The sequence below is a fragment of the Fusarium redolens genome, assembly GCF_020744475.1.
Source record: "Fusarium redolens strain MPI-CAGE-AT-0023 chromosome Unknown BKA55scaffold_6, whole genome shotgun sequence".
Lineage (NCBI taxonomy): Eukaryota > Fungi > Ascomycota > Sordariomycetes > Hypocreales > Nectriaceae > Fusarium > Fusarium redolens.
Window position 1 is genome coordinate 1,726,608 of NW_025763669.1, and position 19,442 is coordinate 1,746,049.

Here is a 19,442-nt window from a genome sequence, read left to right on the forward strand (position 1 = left end):
AATGTCTCACCCTATACGAAAGGCCGCTGAGCCTCAGCACGCTGCGTCTTTTGACCCATGGAACTCATCGTCAACCGGTCACCAACGTCCGGAATCACGCCCCGGAACTGGCTGGTGCGAGTCCCGTAACCGCAAGCTCAACAGCCAATTCCGTAGCGGCTTATCTGGTGGCAAGCGTCTAAGCGACACATGGGGCGCTGGCTCAGAGGATTACGATGTGAAGCGCAAAATGTTGGTCCCCAAGGCTGTGAAAGAGAGGGCACAGCGGAGTGTGAAGGATATGCTCGTGCAACCAAGCAAGATGCGTGAGAGTTTGGGGGTGAAGGATGAGGCTCAGGGAAAAGGACAAGAAGCACCCATGGAGTCAAGAAAACTGGAGGATGAAGCGAGAGAGGCAGAACTGTCTTCCCGAAGAATGTTTGATGGAGTAGTTGTTTACGTGAACGGGAGTAGTTTTCCTCTCATATCAGATCTCAAGCTGAAGCAGCTTGTTACCGAACATGGAGGCCAGATGTCACTGCACCTCGGACGCCGGAAAGTCACCCATGTCATATTAGGAAGGCCAGCTGGAGGATACACGGGTGCTGGAGGAGGTCTTGCTGGTGGGAAACTAGAAAAGGAGATTCGGAGAACGGCTGGATGTGGAGTTAAGTTTGTTGGTGCTGAATGGTACATGTAACCCACATCTGAACTTGAGCTACGACTAATGACATCCAAAGGATTCTCGAAAGCCTGCAGGCTGGAAAAAGACTACCCGAAGCACGCTTTTCCAATACTAAGATAGCACCCAAGGCACAGGTCAGTGTCTATAGCCTCTTCTCGAGGCAGTCGAGTGGCCAGTCTTCTAAGGACTGAACTACCCTCACCTAGGGGTCATGTTTTTGTTTACCGGAGTTTAGGACAAGGGCCATAATCAGTTTCGGCCACAACCTTACACCTGCATCTTCGGGTAGGAATGGTCAAACATTGGAAGGTTTGCTTAGAGTAAACGGTCGGTAGCGTGGAACAGGATATATGTGATTACTAAAACGGCTGTGATGTAGAAAGCTGGAGTTTGGCATGTCCTCGCGGGCAACAGAGGCTCGTCTCGAATTGGCTTGCTCTTAGAAACCATCAATTTTTTAGTTGTAACAAGAATGAGTGTCTGGAATTTCATGAGAGCCTCATCTGCTAACTTGGCTCCGCATGACGTGGTCTAACTAAAGGCCGCTACCGAATCTGTAACTGACGCTTGATAAAGAAATCGAGTCACTGTATCTTCCCACCAATATCATGCCACTCACATCTACCAGAAACACCCGTTCTAGAGGCGAGCCTTCACCATACTATCCGTCTCGGTTTCTGCTCGTTCAAAGTACTCCCTGATCTTGGCACGAGCAACAGCCAATGTCGACACATCTTCAATCGTGCTAGGAACCGCCACTTCCTTTTCGAAGTCACCACGAATAGCGTTTTCCGCCATCTCCTTGAGTACCCGTCGTAGCATTTTGCCAGACCTTGTTTTGGGGATCATTCCTTTGCCCTGGATGATACCGCCCAATGAGGCTATAGCACCAACCTGACCGCGGACTAACTGCTGTATTTCCTTGACGACTGATTCACTTGGTACTGCTGGATCTGCGCAGCCTTGTCCCGAAAGCGCTACGAAGGCGAAAGGAAGCTGACCCTTGAGTGAATCTGGTACGCCAATAATGCAAACCTCAACGACACGAGGATGGGCTGCAATGGCCTGCTCAATGGATCCTGGGCACTGTTAGCCCATATTCAAACGGGAAGAAATAGAAACATACCACTGGATAGACGATGGGCGCTGACGTTCAAAACATCGTCGCTGCGTGCCATCACATGGATATAGCCTTGCTGGTCGATCCAGCCCGAATCACCAGTATCTAGCCACTTTCCCTCGAATCTTTTCAAGTAACCTTTCCAGAAGCGCTCTTCATCCTGCCACAGAGTGCGAAATCCTGTTGGAGCGAGAGGCATTGCCAGGACAATATTTCCCATGGATCCCCTCTCAACCTCGTTGCCCTCATCATCCACGATACGAACGTCAAAGCCTGGCATTGCTTTCCCAGCACTACCAGCCTTCAGGCAAGGAGGGGGGTGTCCACGAACGTCCGTCTTCCGATGTTTACCAGCGTGTGGGACAAGCGCTCGCCCAGTGATGGGGGAACCAACTTCCGTGGACCACCAGTTATCAACTACATGTGCGTTTTCAGCGCAATATCGGGTCATGAGCTGCTGGTAACTCTCAATAAGAGTAGGCTCGGAGCGCTCTCCGGCGAGAAAGAGACCTCGTAGACTCTTGAGAGCACCCCGTTTGCCGTAATCGATGAAGGATTGGTTATTGGGGTCATCGCGCCTGATGGCACGTAAAGCTGTTGGCGCTGTAAACATGGTGTTGACTTTATACTCTTCAACTATTCGCCAAAACGACGAGGCATCAGGGGTGCCGACAGGCTTGCCCTCGTACAGGACAGTTGCAGCTCCCGTGAGGAGCGGGCCGTAGATGATGTATGAGTGGCCGACGATCCAGCCAATATCTGAGGCCGTAAAAGAAACACATCCAGGTCCATGAATATTGAATAGATAGCTGATGGATAGGTGCAGACCAACAGCGTGACCACCAGCATCACGCAGTACACCCTTTGGGGATCCAGTTGTGCCTGAAGTATGTATGATATAAACAGGGTCGGTGCTCTTGACTGGCACACAGTCCGCCTTGATTCCTCGAGATCGGGCACTGTCAACTAATCTTTTCCAGTCGAGCTGACCAGCCTCGCGGCCGAGATTCCAATGGAGCTGATCCCTTTGCCAGACAATAACGTTATGGGGTTTATGACCAGCCAACCGGATTGCTTCCTCTACCAAGCTTTTATATGCAATTGGAGGTTTATTGCCGTCAATACCACAAGACGCCGTCAGAATAGCGACAGGGTGGCATGAATCGATACGTTGCGCCAGAGCATTAGGGGCAAAGCCACCAAACACGATAGAATGGATAGCTCCCAGTCGATTGGCAGCAAGAATACCTATCACGGCCGCGGGAATCGTAGGCACTATTACTCATGTTAGATGCCTGCAGTACTATGGGGATTGGTACATGGTCTACTCGCTGTACAGCATGACTACATCGCCCTTCTGTATGCCTTGCTCTCTGAGAGCACCAGCGAGAGTCTCAACCTCGCGAAGGAGCTGACTGTATGTATACTTTGCTTTTGTGTTTGTCACAGGACTGTCAAAGTATATAGCGATGGAATCACCATGTCCATCAAGTACATGTCGATCAACACAATTGTAACAAGTCGATATTTCGCCGTCTGGAAACCACTCCCAGCTGTCGTGTGTGACACCGTTCTTGAGGGTTTTCTGGGTGAGCTGGATGGTTGAAGAGTATGGCTTGTGCCAGTGAAGATGCTCGGCTTGGTGTCTCCAGAAGTCTTCAGGGTCCTCAAGACTATGCCGAAGTACCTCGTCCTGAATATGTTGATCTTCCTGGTTGTGAGGCATCGTTGGTAACTCTTTTTTAGCCTGAATCCTAAGCTCTTTTTTTAATGCTGTGCATGATAGGGATGAGTAACTTCGTGCTTTTGTCGACCCCAATGGTTTTGGCTTGGAAGGATATCTTGACAACAAATAACAGCCACGATGATGAAAGGGGCATATCGGAGGGGAGACCGATAGGCTACGGGGACGAGTGTATATGATAAATTGAATGGCTTGTCTTAGGCTCAACGGCATCGGGCCTCGTTACCGACAAATTCCGGGCCGTCTGTGACGGTGTATAAATAACTCTGCCTGGACGACGATCTCCTCCACAATAAAACCGTCCAATGGAGGTTTCAAAGATCAAGTTTGATGAGAGAAGTCCAGGTGAGGGAGTTTGACTTTGATACATGAATAGCAATATCGGATCAAAGGAAGTGCTATTAAGTGAGGAGATAGGTAATGTATCTTAAGGCGAGGTGAGTCCAGTGAAAACTACCTTGCACTATTGAAGACTGGCAGTGCCAAGTAACATTGTAACGAGATGATTCCTCCCTCAAACTCATTCCCATCCCTACCACCAGCTGCGGCTCTCCTCAGCTTGCTTGGCAGGGCGAGTGTAAGTGGTTCGCTGGCTTCATACGAGAAACCTCCCCCGCATTACGCCAGGATGGCCGTCCCATTTGTCCGGTAGGCCTTACCGGTAACGGTCGGATCGGTATAAGGCCGAGCCGTGATAGTTAATAATTGCTGTGTTCGTTGGTAATGTGTAAAGTTTATTTGGTGGTTTATGTCTAAGGCGGTGATATCCCGGATATTCGGGATTGTAGCTCTGATCTACTGCTGTAGTACACTTCTTAGGTAAACAATGTGACAGGGTGACCTTGACGGTATGCCTCACCGCATTAAGGGACTCTTTTTATTTATTTATTTAGAAAATGTAATCTCTTCGTATGCTGAGAAGACATAGCTATGCGGTGGTTGTATTCATTGGTGGTACTTTGTTCGATTCCATGTCGTGTTGCGTGAAAGTACATGTTTTCGGTAACCAAGCGCAAATCTACCAAAGTAACAGGAAATCATGCGCCCCTCAACAGCCCCTGGGCCCTTTGAAGTGAACGAACGTACTTGACAAGCTCGATGAAAAGTGCTCTTCATAGGGAGGTACTGCAGCTCTATACTATACCACATTCCTGCCAGTACCAAAGCACGGGTAAGTTATCAAGTGAACAAACGTTAGCTTTGTCTCGGCACATAACTAAAGACTGAAACAAAGACCCAAGACATTTTCACAGCGCAAACACGACAACAGAGTTAAAAATGCCGAGCCAAAACTGGCCTCTCAGCAATGCTTGCTTTGCCTTGACTATGATACATGGTTTTCCGGAGGCTCGCAACAACATTGAATCTAATTGACAAGAGACCATAAACACGCCTAGCTTTAGGGATATATATGTGCACCAGTATCCTGACTGCGAATATTAAAGACACTTGGCATCCCAAAAATATGTATCAATAGGAAAGGAGATTCGAGGTTGGAAATGCGTCTCTTGAAGTTATTGATGGAAGCAGAAACAAAGACGAACCGCGAGTGAAGCTAGACAATATCGTCATGTTTTGCTCAAGGCAAAAAAACACATTATATTCCCAGCCCCGAAAGAAGATCTCACACACAGGGAATATGCGAGCTCCTTCCGAACACCGAGACAAAACTCATATACAAGAATGTCTCAACTCCTGCAAAGCGTGGCCATCATTAGACAAGACTCCATAGAGCATTGCAGAGGTATACCGGTTCTCCCGTGTCGTATGTTCGTAACCCAAAATAAAAAGTTCTATACATTCCCTGAAAGATCGCTTGCATCCCCAACTGAAACGAAACCATCGCTAACTGTCCCACACCACTCCATCACGAATGATGGAAGCTCCCACGCGAATCAAGTATTACTGAGCGTAAAGCATCGTAGGCACGACGTGGAATAGGTTTGCTAGCTGTTGATTTACAGGAAAGCAGCGAGACCGACGACGGCAGCGAGACCGGCACCGGAGAGAGCGGCGACCTTGCCGGCACCGGCGGTGGGGACCTCGGAAGGAGCACCAGCGGTGGGGGTAGCACCGGGACCAGCAGGAGAGCCGGGCTTGCCGCTCTCACCACCGTGGCCGGGCTTACCGGTAGGGTAAACGGGGACAATGGTGGAGTTGTTGCCGTGGTGGGCGGGAGGAGGAGCGGGGCTGAGACACTGTTAGTATTTTGATAAGGCTGATGATGTTGGATATAACTTACCAGTCGTGGCAGACGACAGCGGAGGTGGTGATGACGGGCTTGGTGACGGTGCAAGGGCAGTCAGTGATGGTGAGGGTGGTGGCCTCAGTGACAGTGTAGGTCTTGTCGCCGTGGACGATCTCAGTGGGACCGGGGCAGTAGGTGGTGTAGGCAGTGACGACCTCGGTGGTGTAGGTAACGTTCTTGGCGTGGGCAGCGACGCCAGCAGCGAAAGCGAGAGCAGCAGCGAACTTCATTTTGACGGTTGGGTTGGGTTGGGATTAAATTAAGGTAACTCGAAAGTTGTATAGTTTGTAGATGTGCTGTAACGAATGAAATTGACTAAAAGTCAAGGTATGGTAGCGAATGAATGTGTGTGGGTGAAGAGGAAGGGAAGGGAAAAAAAATTCCTGGAGATCTGGAGGACTTGAGCTTTATATTAAGATGAGGTCTTCGCTCGACAGGGACCGATAGGGAGCCCTGGAGGTTGATGGGATTTTGGATATGGGGGGTGTGGGTGTGGCCCGCAATGAATCAGTAATGGAGGGTGGGACCTGGAGCGACAGGGGATATGGGGCATAGGGGGGTCCTTGAGAATAGCGATTAATTAAAACCTGTCCGAGCAGGCCATTCATCCAGTGTCAGAGGCCCCGTGCAAGTCTAGAGCGGAAGGCGAGACGAGCACGAGACGAGAGCCAGGAAAAGACAAAGATAGGGCTCATCTAGGCTCATTATTCCGGTGGCGCACTACCATAATGAGCTCGGCAGGGATTGACATGAGCTTGGGGGGACGCTTCAATTTTTCTCCCAGTTGCCATGTTATTGAGCCATAGGGGCAAATCATGCCAGGATTGCAAGTGTAGTTATTGCACTGTCAAGCATTTGTACAACCATAAGTTCATGAGTTGTTTCTTATCTTTCTGGACGCTGGCGTCTGGGCAACTTCCTGGCAGAGAAAAAAAAACAAAAAACAGAATAACCATACACTGATTCAAGCTTGAAACCAGTAGCTATAACTCTCTTGAATCGAATGCACTATTTCTAGACCATGTCTTTGGATCAAAGAGACAATGCACTTGTTAGAGGGTTCTTTATCACACCCTCTGGTATTGATGCATTTCCTGATTTGATAGCCTGCTGAACAGAGAGAGACATTCTAAGCCCCGTTTAGATAGTGTTGACTGTTGATATTGTGTGATTCCGTACTTCAGATTGTCAGCCAAGGACAAGAAAGGGGTGTTTTGCTGAGAACGGGCCCCGAGAACGTGTGTGTGTGGGGAGGAGGCCCTTCCACTTTGCCTCGTGCTCTGGTGTGGGAACCCCGGCAAATGGAAATGGATGTCTTGCGCTCTGACGGGTATTATCACCGAGACAGCTAAAAGGAACCAGTCAGTCTTGCCAAACATTTGAGGGGTGAAAGGGACCTGGAAGTCGGCGGACATCCAAAGCGCCTACGGATATGCATGTTCGACTTCCAATCTTCAAACCGAAATTACTCCCCCATATCACACTAGAAATAGACAAATAATACCGGGTTATATTGCGAGGAAGAAGGTACTGTGTACATAGTATTGCCATGCTGATATCGCTGAGCCTACTGAGGCAAGCGATTTGCGTCTATAATTATCATCGGATGAGCCGAAGCGGACCGACGTTCCACGTCGAATATCACAGTGGTACGACCAGAACTCCGGAGTCATGATGATTTTTTCCCTCTTGAAAGCCACACATTTTGACTCTTGCCTGTTTTGAAGTAGAATCATATTTCTCAAGAACGCATGGAGTACGATAATGAATGAGACTGAATTGCAGATAATGCTTGGTAGCCAAGGAAGTTTCGAAAGCTGATCACTCTGATCGATCGACAAGTTTCAATGCGTACGTATCGAAGGATTTGCTGTTTCCGAAGATCTAATGATTTGACTTTAGAAAAAATGAAGATCAAATGAAAAGCATGGACGGACTGTCGCGTGGATGCGAGGCAGCCACCCCGTTGCTCTTCACCAGGTAATGTCCAATAGACGACGCACCCACAATTTGGCCTTCCTATTCTGGGCACGTTCACTGGTCAGTTCCCCTGGCATAATGCAACGCTAATGCAGGAACAAATCTCTTCCCGCTGTCTTGCCAATCCCCTGATTTTTGCAGAATTCGCTACTGCCTGCATCCACGGCTCGACAAGTCCACTCCAATGAAATTGACCCACCCTTTATCTACCTTAATTGTGCTTTCATCTGAAGCTGCAGCGAATATCACCCGTTCATGTAGTAGCGGGAACCTCATACTTATCCACCCTGGCAATAATCGCCACAAGCCATGAGTTGGTGCTATCATCTGATTGGTCCACTTGATCATGCCATGCTTGAGCTTTGAATCCAATAGCATAGAGTAAACTGATAAGACCGCAAGGATTGGTTCATGGCAATGTCTTCTCCGATATCCATTGGACAGTATCGGCACGCACCGTGCGCAGAATAGTCTTGGACGCTCCAGTGGGTAATTATCCACGCGGTAGTCAATGGCTTGAATGGGTTCCCGCACACATGTGAAGCAGGGGTTAGGAGACCTGGGGGCGGTCTAAGCTGGAAGCCCGGAACAATAAACAGAGTTCTCACTGAACCCAAGCAACAGCGAACACATGGCTGCCACCGCCACACCGACAGCTTGTTCAAGCAGCAGAGTTACTCAAGGCCCTTGATATGGTCGCACAGAAGTTGTTGAAGAACAAGGCGGTGATATCTTAGCTGTCCACACAATGTCTTGGAGGTGGACCAGACCCTGAGTTGGCAACGGAATCGAGGTCTGTTGACTTTCCTCTTCAGGCTGCTCCGTGGTTGTCCCTGAATGCTTCAAAACAGTCGGATCCGTCTGACGGTCAAGGTCTTGACACCCACCCATACAAGCTCCCTTGTCATGTCAGATCTAGCTAGCCTACCTATTTACCACTCTCTACTTGCTGATCACTTTCCGGTAAGCAAATCAATGTCAGTCCGTAAGATATCACCTTGGATAAGGTACTGATGATAAGGCGGCTCGACGGTTCTGTTTGTTAGCAACCCTCCATAATTTCCATTTGAACCACTAAAACAGTGTCTAGTTATCAGACTGCCTGAACATCTATAACATTTCGCTGCCTTATCTTTAATTGAAGATGAGGGCTTGTTCACTCCCCTGGCTTTCGAGGCCAGCATTGAATTCAATCGAGGCGAGATCCCCTGATACAAGGCGAGGCAATTCGGTTCCAAACTGAGTATCGAAAGCATCATCCTTGTCTCGTATTTTCCCCATTAACCTCTTTCGAGTCATGGATTCTTGATGGGTCTTTCGGTTCGGCAGCTCTGTCTTGTCTTAGTTTCGACTATCACTTTGGTAAGTTTAGTTGACGACCCACGTCTCAAGTCCACAGAAATGAGAATCAGTGTCCAGGGGTTATCGGATACAGTAGTCTTCTGAAGGTCAACGACAAGCTTTTGGCCGCCTTTCAATCTAACAAAGCTAGCGAGGCCAGGTTCTCTGATCGATGCGATCCGAGGCGTCCCATGGAGAAATCGAAAGCTTGGCATACGATCAATTCCTGTACCTACCTATCTTTAAGGAATGCAGCAGATATGGCTTGCCTATTGCTATGCAGCATGTAGGTTTACGGGCCCGAAACTCTCTTTGAACAAGCTTCTTTTCTTAAGCTCCTATCTCATGCCCGAGTCTTTGTCTCCATTTCCTAAATGGTGTGCCAAGGTTTCTCACCATCCCTTTATGTCTCTTCCCGCTCACACTCTAAGCAAGGCGTTGGATCTCCCGCAAGCCTCTCAAGCCCACTTCGAGCATCGACTGAGAGGTATCGACATGCTTGTCAGTGATAAAGTTTCTGGCCGCCCAATCTGCGTGGCTGCATGATAATATTCGGAAAGGTATACCCGGACTTCATTTCCACCACTTGTCCTGGCCGTCAGATCATCCATGTCGGGTGCTTCATTCTAACCGTTTGAATTTATCCCGCTGTAACGCTTACTACGGTAGCATGACCACATCGGTGGCTTTGCATATTGAAAATTTCGATCTGTATCGATTGAGCACTTAAAATAAACGCCAAGGTTGTCTTGTTGTTTTGTTGACGTTGACGCGTGTTATTCGCCTGATTCGTTTTATATTACTCACCCAGACAACCAGGAAGACCTCATTTGCTAGGCCCACTCAGTAACGTACAGTAGTCAGTACTCGATGGTCCATAGTCTAATGGCACCAAAGCGCGGTCCGTCAAGTGGTGATTCTTAACTAACCGTAGTTTGATTGCACCCGATCTATAATTGGGCTCGCCAATTTGCCATCGCCGGGACTTTTGGCCTAGGTTCGAAGTGCGGAATAGGATCTAAAGTTAGGTGTTTCTCCATGGCTAGTCTCTAGTAGTTGAACTACTATCGGATTCATGCCCTGGTGGCTAACGACTAAACGATATTGGCTGTTGCCGAGTTTCCGGATGGCATGACTGTCATGATAATAAGGTATTGTTTATTAAAAATGTGCTAATCTATCTGGTGATCTACTTCAATCAAGTGAAACCGTCTCTGTTCGATTCGGAGGTTGGAATCGTGGATTTTGTCAGTATAAAAGTCTGCATGACTGTTAAAGAAATTGTGCTGAAAGGTCTTAGCCTATTCCTGTTCAATCCAAGCATTGTCGCTTTCCATTTCGCAGCGACTGAACTGATATAGAAATATCCGTATTTGAAACCTGTATTGACTGAGATTTTCATACCTTGTGAATGGATGCGTAGCTTAGCTGAGTATTAACTTCCTTTTTTCGTGGCGTAGATCCTGACGGACTGACTGATTGACTGTTCCTAAGAACTACCACTCAACAACAAACTGTTTCTGTGGTTGAATTGAAACAGAATCTCAGCCTGGCTCGGTCTCAGAAGACCCTTAGTCTAATTCGAACAAAACATTTTGGATCAACCTTTCATCCAACCCTATGTTTCAATCGAGTTTGCTATCAGCAGACCTACCACTCTCGTCGTCAATTACACACTCTCACATATGTCTGGTTACGCAGAGATGTCGTGTGTATTATATTTACAATGGGTCGGTCCCTCATATGGAGATCTTCCCGGCCGAAAGTTCGGCGGAAGCCAAACATCGTCTCCGATGCTTCCATTGACGTCTGCAAAGTTGTATTAGTAATGTACGTCATTGCCTCGGTGCAGGCAATGCGAAATGCGGGCGTTGCCTTCAAGACAGAGCCTCTGACTTCATAATTGAACATTCTTCCATCAACTTCAACTTTCAACAATCGAAAACCATTTCTGATACAATAAATATGCCCGAGTACATCAAGGCAGTCGGTATGAGGCTAACATGCCAATTTAAGACTGTGATGGCTAACTAATCCTCCCAGATATCCACGGTGGCACTGGCGAGCGTGATGCCCTCTTCATCAACGCCGAGACGCCTAAACCTTCTGCTGCTGAGGGGCAGGCTATCGTAAAGATCAAAGCTTTTGGTATTAACCGCATGGATATCATCCAGCGTCGAGGCTTTTACCCGCTGCCACCTCAGGCGCCTAAGACATTGGGCGTGGAATTCAGCGGCATCATTGAGTCTTTTGGACCCGGCGATCATGGCGCTTTCAAAGAAGGGGATGAGGTCTTTGGGTTAGCTTACGGCGGTGCGTATGCCGAGTACATCGCGGTCAGTACCCGCATGTTGCTGCACAAACCGGCTTCCATCGACTTTACCATGTGTGCTGGTATTCCCGAGGCTTGGATCACTGCAACTCAGGCGTTGCATCTTGTGCTTGGCTTCACGAAGGGCAAATCCATCCTGTGGCACGCAGGAGCTTCAGGAGTGTCGGTTGCCGGCATCCAACTGTCACGCATCGCTGGTGCCTCTGAAGTGTATGCCACAGCTGGATCTCAGGATAAGCTCGACTTTATCACTTCGAAGCTCGGTGCAACAGCTGCTTTCAACTATAAAACGCAGAACTGGGCGGAGGAGATCAAGAAGGCTACCGGCGGCAAGGGTGTTGACTATATCGTTGACTTTGTTGGCGGAAGCTACTTCCAGCAGAATCAGAATGTCGCTGCGCGTGATGGACGCATTGTGCTTTTGGGAACTCTGAGCGGCGCCAAGGTTCCTGATGCTGATATTTCTCAGATCTTGTTCAAGCGACTTCGTATTGAGGGCAGTACTCTTCGGAGCCGCGACGAGGCTTACCAGGGCGAGCTACGGGACCGACTGGAGCAATATCTGCCAGATTTCGAGTCTGGTAAGCTTAAGATCTTCGTGGATGAGGTCTTTCCGTGGCAACAGATTCAGGAGGCCCACAAGCATATGGAAGATGCCAAGAACCTGGGTAAAATTATCTGCACTATCTCCTAAGGTAGAGAATGATTTCAGGCCTCAGTATATGGAATTTCAATCTAGTCCATACAATTAACTTTCAGAACGATTTTTCATTTGAGTGTCAAAGCATGGATATCAATTCACGAGTACTTTGGGTGTGCAAACTTGAAGCCTATCTTCCCCGACCATGATAATTCCTATCACTTGCGTATATTCAACCAAATCAATAAAGAGACAAACGCAAATCACTACAGCGACCTACACGCCGCATGTGAGAAAGAAAAAGGTATAATGTTGTAAGTTAATGAGCCTTGAGCCAGTTGAGCATCTGGTCATACGCTGTGGCTTGAGCATCCCTGATTGATGAATCTTGGTACTCGCCTACAACTGCGAATCCTGAAGAAATCATTAGTTGCCTAAGGACTATGGTTCGAATTTAAGGTAATCTTACCATGTGGAACTCCAGGATAAACCTGAACCTCATGCTCAACGTTGGCGTCAGACAAACTGTCTTCTCCCCCTATCCGAACGCTATCAGGGAAGAGAGGGTCGTTCTCGACACAAACCAAGCTGAGAGGAACGCCAATGTCCTTGAAATCGTCAGGAACAACAGAAGCAGCATGTGCCAGAGCACCGGCCTTGATAAAAGGACCGTTCTTGACACCGCCACTCTCTGCATCTCCCTCAGGGGTCTTTGTCTTTTTGGCAAGTAGGAGAACAAATCGTGCACCAACACAGTATCCAGCGGCATAGATACCGTCGCCCTGCTTGATCGTGTCGGCGTACTGCTCTCGCGCAGCATCAATGACTTTGTGCAGGATGGGCATGACCCTCTCATCTGTGACGCGGGCGAGCCACATGTCAATGAGGAATGACTTTGTAACTTCTACGGCCTTCAGCTTGAACTGCTCGAGGATGGATGTGGAGTCGTCTGTAATAGCCGTGGCACCAGGAGCTGTGTCGCCAGCGAAGAGGTCGGGCATGAGGACAAGATAGCCCTCCGAGGCAAACTTATCGGCCTGGATCTGGTTGTTGGTAGACTTGATTCCTGTACCGCCGGTCAGAAGGAGGAGGAGTCGCGACGGCGCATGAGGGTAGTCGGTTGGTTTCGAAACGTAGACCTGAGTAAGGGAGGGTCAGCTTAGAGCTTGGGGAGCTTATTGGCCACGCACATCGACATCGTTGAGCTTGATGATTTCGCCTGTAGAGGACTGGCCCGAAGCTGCGATTGTTAGCGGCCTGCGGCGAAGCTATTCTGAGTGGTGTGGTACGGGTTGGTCTGTCAGAAACACAATGTTCGCCTACGACTGGAGCTTGTATGTTGTCGCTGGCCGCAGGGGTTTCCTGGGCGTCACTCTCGGGAGCGCGAGTAGCATTGTCTGCGTCAGCCATCCTGATATACTCCTTGTATTCTATTTGTTTCTTTTCTTTCTCTTTTTTCTCTCGGCTGGCTAGGTTGGCGGTACTGTACTGACTCCTCTGTGGGCTGAAAGACAATGAAAGAAGATGATGTTGCCCGTTGCACGTGGAGGGGCACCCTGGCGTACAAGGCCCAGGCTGGAATTTAACGTCATGTTGGAGGGGTAACTGACTGAGTACTCGCCATGTACCAGCAAGAACTGAAATGAAAGGTATCAGACAAGACCGGCAACCCATCTAAGGGATATGAGAGGACTTGAGACCTTAATCCTAAATTCTAGAAATACTTAGATAAATTGAGGCTAATGTAGTACCTATAGTTAAATTTTATAGGCTCTTCAACTATCAATTTTTGGACCAGGATTAAAGGTGTATATAGTTCCTGGGTAAATTTATAACCCGCCTAAAATATAATCCAAGAAGAGACTTCTTTTGAAAAAATAGGAGGAGATCATAACAGTCTTTGATAATTACCGCGCTAATGCTGTTATCAAGATATAGTATGTTGCTTCTGGCAGGACGGGATTGTACTAGGAAACCACTAGGTAAGGAATAACATGGCCAACGAGAAGTGAATGCTCTACCCTTCTTGGCCAATTGTTGCTGGTAATGCGGACTTAATGATCTTACTACACTGCAGATTTAGAGATTTCTTACTTCTCGGTCTCTTCGTTACTGAGTATTGGTTTTATGATAGCCCAAACAAGAAAGCCATGTTGGGTACTTGGCTTTCAGTGCATTCCTTATGGTGGTGAATCAGGAGTCCCAAAAAGGTCACAGTTTGTTGCCTTGAGATACCTTTATTAGCTACATAATAAGATTATCGTTCAATGGTATGGCTAGCTACAGTACCATGCCTAATGCTGCACTGGTGCCTACAGGCAAATATCGGTTGTCTCCTCTTTACGTAAGCCACAACCCCGCGATTACTTGCCACAGCGCGTTTCACTCAACGCGCTGAACGCGTCTTACGTACCTACCTAGTACCTTCTCGTTGACGCCTTTCACTCATCACCTATCACCTTCTCGACAGAACAAAACGAAAAGGCCCCCGTTCCAACAGCATACACAACCTCCCAAAAGAAGCGTAAAGCACAATAACCATGGACGCAGCTTCAGCGCTATCGCGAGGCGCTCTTGAGTATGTTCTTATCACCTAACCTCCCTGTCGTTGCTCGCTGACTTTTACCCAGCGTGATCTTCAATGATCCTGAAAAAGCCAGCAAGCTCTTCCCGGTACCTGTTCTGCAATGTCTTCAAGTCAAGCAGATGGCTCCGTCCGCTCAAGGAGGAGACCGATTTAGACTTGTAATGAGCGATGGGCAGCATTACGTCCAGACCATGCTGGCTACTCAAGCCAACCATGTCGTGCATGAAAACAAGCTGGTTCGTGGTTGCATTGCCCGAATCAAGCAATACACACCCAACAATTTGAAGGGCAAGAAGTATGTGTCTTCCCAGGTTTCATTGTCCGCCCCTAATACTTATTAGCATTCTCGTCATTCTCGATATCGAAGTCATCGAATCTCTTGGCGTCCAAGAAAAGATTGGCGAGCCCTATGCTGTCGACTCCAAGCCAGCTGCCCAGGAGGGTGCCATTGCTGGAGGCGATTTTTACGGCGTCAAGAAGGAAGAATCAAAGACACAGCCCCAGCAATTCCAACAGCAACAACAGTCGATGCCCTCACGACCTGCCATGCACGCTGGCAGTAACATCTATCCTATCGAGGGTCTGTCGCCCTTCGCTCACAAGTGGACAATCAAGGCCCGAGTTACCTCTAAATCAGATATCAAGACATGGCACAAGGCCACTGGCGAGGGAAAACTTTTCAGTGTTAACCTGCTCGACGAGAGTGGTGAGATCAAGGCCACTGGTTTCAACGACCAGTGTGACGCTTTCTACGACCGCCTGCAGGAAGGCTCTGTCTACTACATCTCCACACCTTGCCGAGTTGCCTTGGCTAAGAAACAGTTTTCCAATCTTCCCAACGACTACGAGCTCACCTTCGAACGCGACACTGTCATCGAGAAGGCAGAGGATCAGACCAATGTTCCACAAGTGAGGTTCAATTTCTGCTCCATCCAGGAACTCCAGAGTGTGGAGAAGGACAATACTGTCGATGTCATTGGTGTGTTGAAGGAGGTCGGCGAGGTTGGCGATATCACATCCAAGAAGGATGGCCGACCATTCCAAAAGCGAGAATTAACACTCGTGGATGATACGGGCTTCTCAGTCCGTGTTACTATTTGGGGCAAGTCGGCCAACTCTTTCGATGCTCCTCCTGAATCAGTGGTTGCTTTCAAGGGCACCAAGGTGTCTGATTTTGGTGGCAAGAGTCTCAGTCTCCTCTCTTCCGGCACAATGACTGTCGACCCCGATATTCCTGATGCCCACAGGCTCAAGGGCTGGTACGACTCTGCTGGTCGCAATGACACATTCGCCACGCATCAAAACATGGCCTCCATGGGCAATGCTACTGGGCGAAAGGAAGACCTCAAGACCATTTCTCAGGTCAAGGATGAGAACCTTGGCATGGACGACCAGGCTTACTACACTATCAAGGCTACTATTGTCTTTGTCAAGCAGGAGAATTTTTGCTATCCTGCTTGCCTATCTCAGGGCTGCAATAAGAAGGTCACACAAATGCCTGATGGCACTTGGCACTGCGAGAAGTGCGCTATCTCCCACGAAAAGCCAGAATACCGGTACATTCTCTCTTTGAACGTTGCGGATCACACCAGCCACCAATGGCTCAGCTGTTTTGACGATTCTGGTCGACAGATCGTGGGACGAACTGCCGACGAGATGATGGAGCTCAAGGAAAATGATGACAATAAATTCATGGCCGCGTTTGAAGAGGCCAACTGCAAGAAGTTCACTTTCCGATGCCGGGCGAAGATGGATAACTTTGGCGAAGCTCAACGGTAAGCAGGACGAACGTCTTCATCATTAATCCAATACTAATATCGCTTCTGCAGGATACGCTACCAGGTGATGACTGTCACGCCCTTAGACTTCAAGTCTGAAGGCACCAAGCTTGACGAGTTGATCAAGCAGTACGAGAACAGCTCGCTATGATGTGCTTACGAATTGCTAACCTGGGTTCATTGGAGTGCCGGCTGACTAAAACATGTGCTTCGGGAATTAATCGATACACCTTTTGCGAAGTCCGATGAAGAGGGATTTTTGTTATTGGGTCAATATTAGCATAACATAGAATAATGAGACAAATGCAGTAGCACAAAGGATCGCTATAAATGTGTTGAAACCGTGACTTGAACAGCCTACTATTTATATAGCTGATAAACTTTTACCCAACGCCTTCGTGATATGCCGTCGACTCTTTTTTTGCAAGCAGTTGTTTAGAGGGCCAACTTCTCGTGCTTCCAGGGCTTCTTGCCCTCTCCGTCTCCATAGTCAGCAGTAGCTTGGTAGTCGCCTCTGATCTTGTACTTGTAAATAGTTAGCCCATCGAGGCCAACTGGACCACGAGAGTGAATTTTGTTTGTGCTGATACCAACTTCGGTACCGAAACCGTAACGCATGCCGTCGGCAAGACGGGTAGCGGCGTTCCAGTATACACCAGCTGAGTCAACCTCGTTCATGAAACGCTCGGCCTCGGCAGAATCAGAACTCATGATAGCGTCGGTGTGGTGAGAGCCGTGGGTGTTGATGTGGGCGATGGCCTCGTCAATAGAGGAAACAGTCTTTACGCCAATGGTGAGGGATAGATGCTCAGTGTCATAGTCTTGAGGGGTGGCATCTTGAACACCTTCCAGTGAAAGAGAGGAAATGGCAGCCTTGCTGGGCTCGTCGACTCGGAGGGAAACACCCTTGGCGGCAAGAGCGGAAGCAACAGCAGGGAAGACGGTATTCAGAGCCGAATCCTGGACGAGAAGGGTCTCGACGGCGTTACAGGCAGCGGGATAGCTTGTCTTGGAGTCCACAATAGCAGTAGTAGCCTTTTCCTTATTGGCAGAGGCTGTCAAGTAAATATGGCAGAGGCCATCAGCGTGGCCGAGGACGGGAATCTTTGTGGACTCCTTGATGTAACGAACAAGTTCATTTGATCCGCGAGGAATGACAAGATCGATATAGCGGTCCTGAGCGAGGAGCTGGGAAATGACGTCGCGGGTTGTGACGAGCTGGATGGCTGAGTTGGGGACCTTTGTGGTCTCAAGAGCTGATGAGATGACCTTTGAGATGGCCACGAAGGACTCTGTAGACTCCTTTCCACCTGCGATAAGAGTGAGTAACTAAACCAGTGCTGTGATAATGTAGGTGAGTTATAATATTACCCTTGAGAATGGCAGCGTTTCCAGACTTGATAGCAAGAGAAGCGATGTTGGCGATGACTTCGGGGCGGGCCTCGAAAATGATTAGGAGGACGCCAATGGGACATGAGACACGCTCCATGATGAGATCATCATCGAGTTTTGTTCTCATCTGAATTTGGCCAACTGAAATATTGTTAGCCCCATGAGGCTCATAGTCTTATCACAGTTGCAATACTTGGGTCATTTAGATCCCTCACGTCCAAGATTCCCTTAAGCATATCCTCCCACTTTCCCTTCTTTCCAAGATCCAATCGCGATACAAGAGCCTGGCTAAGACCGCCCTCGCTAGCAGCTTTCCTTGCCAGCTCAAGATCCTTGGCGTTTGCCGCGAGGATCTCGTCTTTTGAGGCTGTCAAGGCAGCGTGTATGGCCTCAAGTGCATGGTTGCGCTCACTGGCCGGGAGGGTGGCGAGAGTGAAAGATGCTGTCTTTGCGGCGCTGGCTGCAGCCTCGGGGGAGGCATTTGTGAGAGACATTTTTAGTGACGAATTTGAGAGATGATGTTGGGGAGGTTGAGATTGAGGTTGTGGTCGCAATGTGTGAAAGTGACTCAGGTGAGGTTATGTTTAAACCGTGCCCCGCTGGTACTCCGTATGCACCCCGCCATTGTGAGCCTCAGCCGTTACATGGTCAACATTTAAAGGTTGAGTATAATTAATTTAGGTTTACGGCTTATTATATCTGAAAACGAAATCATAGCTGTTACTCGTGCCGTGGAAGAAATGAGACAGTAGCATTTCTTATGTCTGTCTGTATCTATATACGTAGTAGTAAATTGCTGCTTGCGAGGATACGCCCTGCGATATCGGCCGAGACAAGCCTCTATGATTTCAACTATTCTCCATACGTATCTGTTTAGTGTCGATGATTGACTTCTTGCAATTCCAATTAGCCTTTTCTGGCTGTTCAAGTCACTGTAACTCACTGTTCCCCGTATGGCTTTCGGACTAAAACATTACTATCAAATGTCCTTTGAATCACGAATCCTGATATTTTGTGAAACGGGCGTGCTCATCAATTGTTGTCTGTTTTGATTGAACATCAGCTGAATTGCACTCGCTTGTAGGCTACTCCGAGGTCTAAAACTCAGGTGCTGCATCATGAGTCTAGCCAGAAACACAACTCAGTATACAGCAATCTCAAACACTTCCACCTCATATGAGATTCTCGCATAAGAGAAAACAATACGGTAGAGCAATGCCAAGTCCCATATCAGTAACACTACCAAGTTCCAGGTTATCTCCGCGTTAACCCCACACAATCCCCATATACCTACCTACCTAGCTACCTATCGTCGGCACCGTCTTCGGCGTCCCCCTCTTCGGTGTGGTCCCGCGGACAATTGCCCAGAGATAATAGAACTATTGGTCATAATCAGGACCGGAAGCAGGGTAGTTAGTTTGTCTCTCCTCGCAAAAGTCGGCATTGCCTGAAGTGCTGGGATGGGCGATTCCCTTATTATTCATCTCTAAGGCGGAATCACTCTTCCGCACGTAACCATCCCTGGTCTTTTATAAATCCTTTCTCGTATTTTTCTTCTCCTTTCTTTTGCCAAGTGCCTGAATGGTTCTGAATATATTGGTGCCCTATATCTGAAT

The 19,442-nt window shown here is 48.4% G+C and overlaps 7 protein-coding genes across 7 annotated transcripts; 3 read left to right on the forward strand and 4 right to left on the reverse strand.

Moving 5' to 3' along the window:
• Nucleotide 1: 1 nt before the first annotated feature.
• BKA55DRAFT_508464 (uncharacterized protein) lies at nt 2-855 on the forward strand (the record flags this gene model as incomplete). Its single annotated transcript, XM_046187435.1, has 2 exons — nt 2-675; nt 720-855. The coding sequence occupies 2 exons, from the start codon at nt 2-4 to the stop codon at nt 853-855; spliced, it is 810 nt and encodes a 269-aa protein (XP_046051227.1).
• Nucleotides 856-1,303: 448 nt separating this feature from the next.
• On the reverse strand, nt 1,304-3,510 carry BKA55DRAFT_592906 (uncharacterized protein; the record flags this gene model as incomplete). Its single annotated transcript, XM_046195465.1, has 3 exons — nt 1,304-1,743; nt 1,791-3,059; nt 3,117-3,510. The coding sequence occupies 3 exons, from the start codon at nt 3,508-3,510 to the stop codon at nt 1,304-1,306; spliced, it is 2,103 nt and encodes a 700-aa protein (XP_046051228.1).
• A 1,976-nt stretch (nt 3,511-5,486) lies between these two features.
• On the reverse strand, nt 5,487-6,006 carry BKA55DRAFT_688671 (uncharacterized protein; the record flags this gene model as incomplete). The annotated part of the gene is made up of 2 exons (XM_046199250.1): nt 5,487-5,718; nt 5,771-6,006. 2 exons carry the CDS (start codon nt 6,004-6,006, stop codon nt 5,487-5,489), a joined length of 468 nt encoding a protein of 155 aa, XP_046051229.1.
• Nucleotides 6,007-10,983: 4,977 nt separating this feature from the next.
• Nucleotides 10,984-12,490, forward strand: BKA55DRAFT_324893 (uncharacterized protein). Its single transcript, XM_046185693.1, has 2 exons — nt 10,984-11,087; nt 11,141-12,490. Exons 1-2 carry the CDS (start codon nt 11,063-11,065, stop codon nt 12,121-12,123), a joined length of 1,008 nt encoding a protein of 335 aa, XP_046051230.1. The 5' UTR covers nt 10,984-11,062; the 3' UTR covers nt 12,124-12,490.
• On the reverse strand, nt 12,389-13,479 carry BKA55DRAFT_509016 (Alpha/Beta hydrolase protein; the record flags this gene model as incomplete). The annotated part of the gene is made up of 4 exons (XM_046187491.1): nt 12,389-12,483; nt 12,539-13,208; nt 13,260-13,309; nt 13,359-13,479. 4 exons carry the CDS (start codon nt 13,477-13,479, stop codon nt 12,389-12,391), a joined length of 936 nt encoding a protein of 311 aa, XP_046051231.1.
• A 977-nt stretch (nt 13,480-14,456) lies between these two features.
• Nucleotides 14,457-16,744, forward strand: BKA55DRAFT_564698 (uncharacterized protein). The gene is made up of 4 exons (XM_046192505.1): nt 14,457-14,647; nt 14,700-14,951; nt 14,998-16,431; nt 16,486-16,744. Exons 1-4 carry the CDS (start codon nt 14,610-14,612, stop codon nt 16,583-16,585), a joined length of 1,824 nt encoding a protein of 607 aa, XP_046051232.1. The 5' UTR covers nt 14,457-14,609; the 3' UTR covers nt 16,586-16,744.
• On the reverse strand, nt 16,745-18,393 carry BKA55DRAFT_564705 (Aldehyde/histidinol dehydrogenase). The gene is made up of 3 exons (XM_046192506.1): nt 18,020-18,393; nt 17,806-17,967; nt 16,745-17,744 (listed from the first exon to the last, which is right to left on the reverse strand). Exons 1-3 carry the CDS (start codon nt 18,318-18,320, stop codon nt 16,870-16,872), a joined length of 1,338 nt encoding a protein of 445 aa, XP_046051233.1. The 5' UTR covers nt 18,321-18,393; the 3' UTR covers nt 16,745-16,869.
• Nucleotides 18,394-19,442: the final 1,049 nt, after the last annotated feature.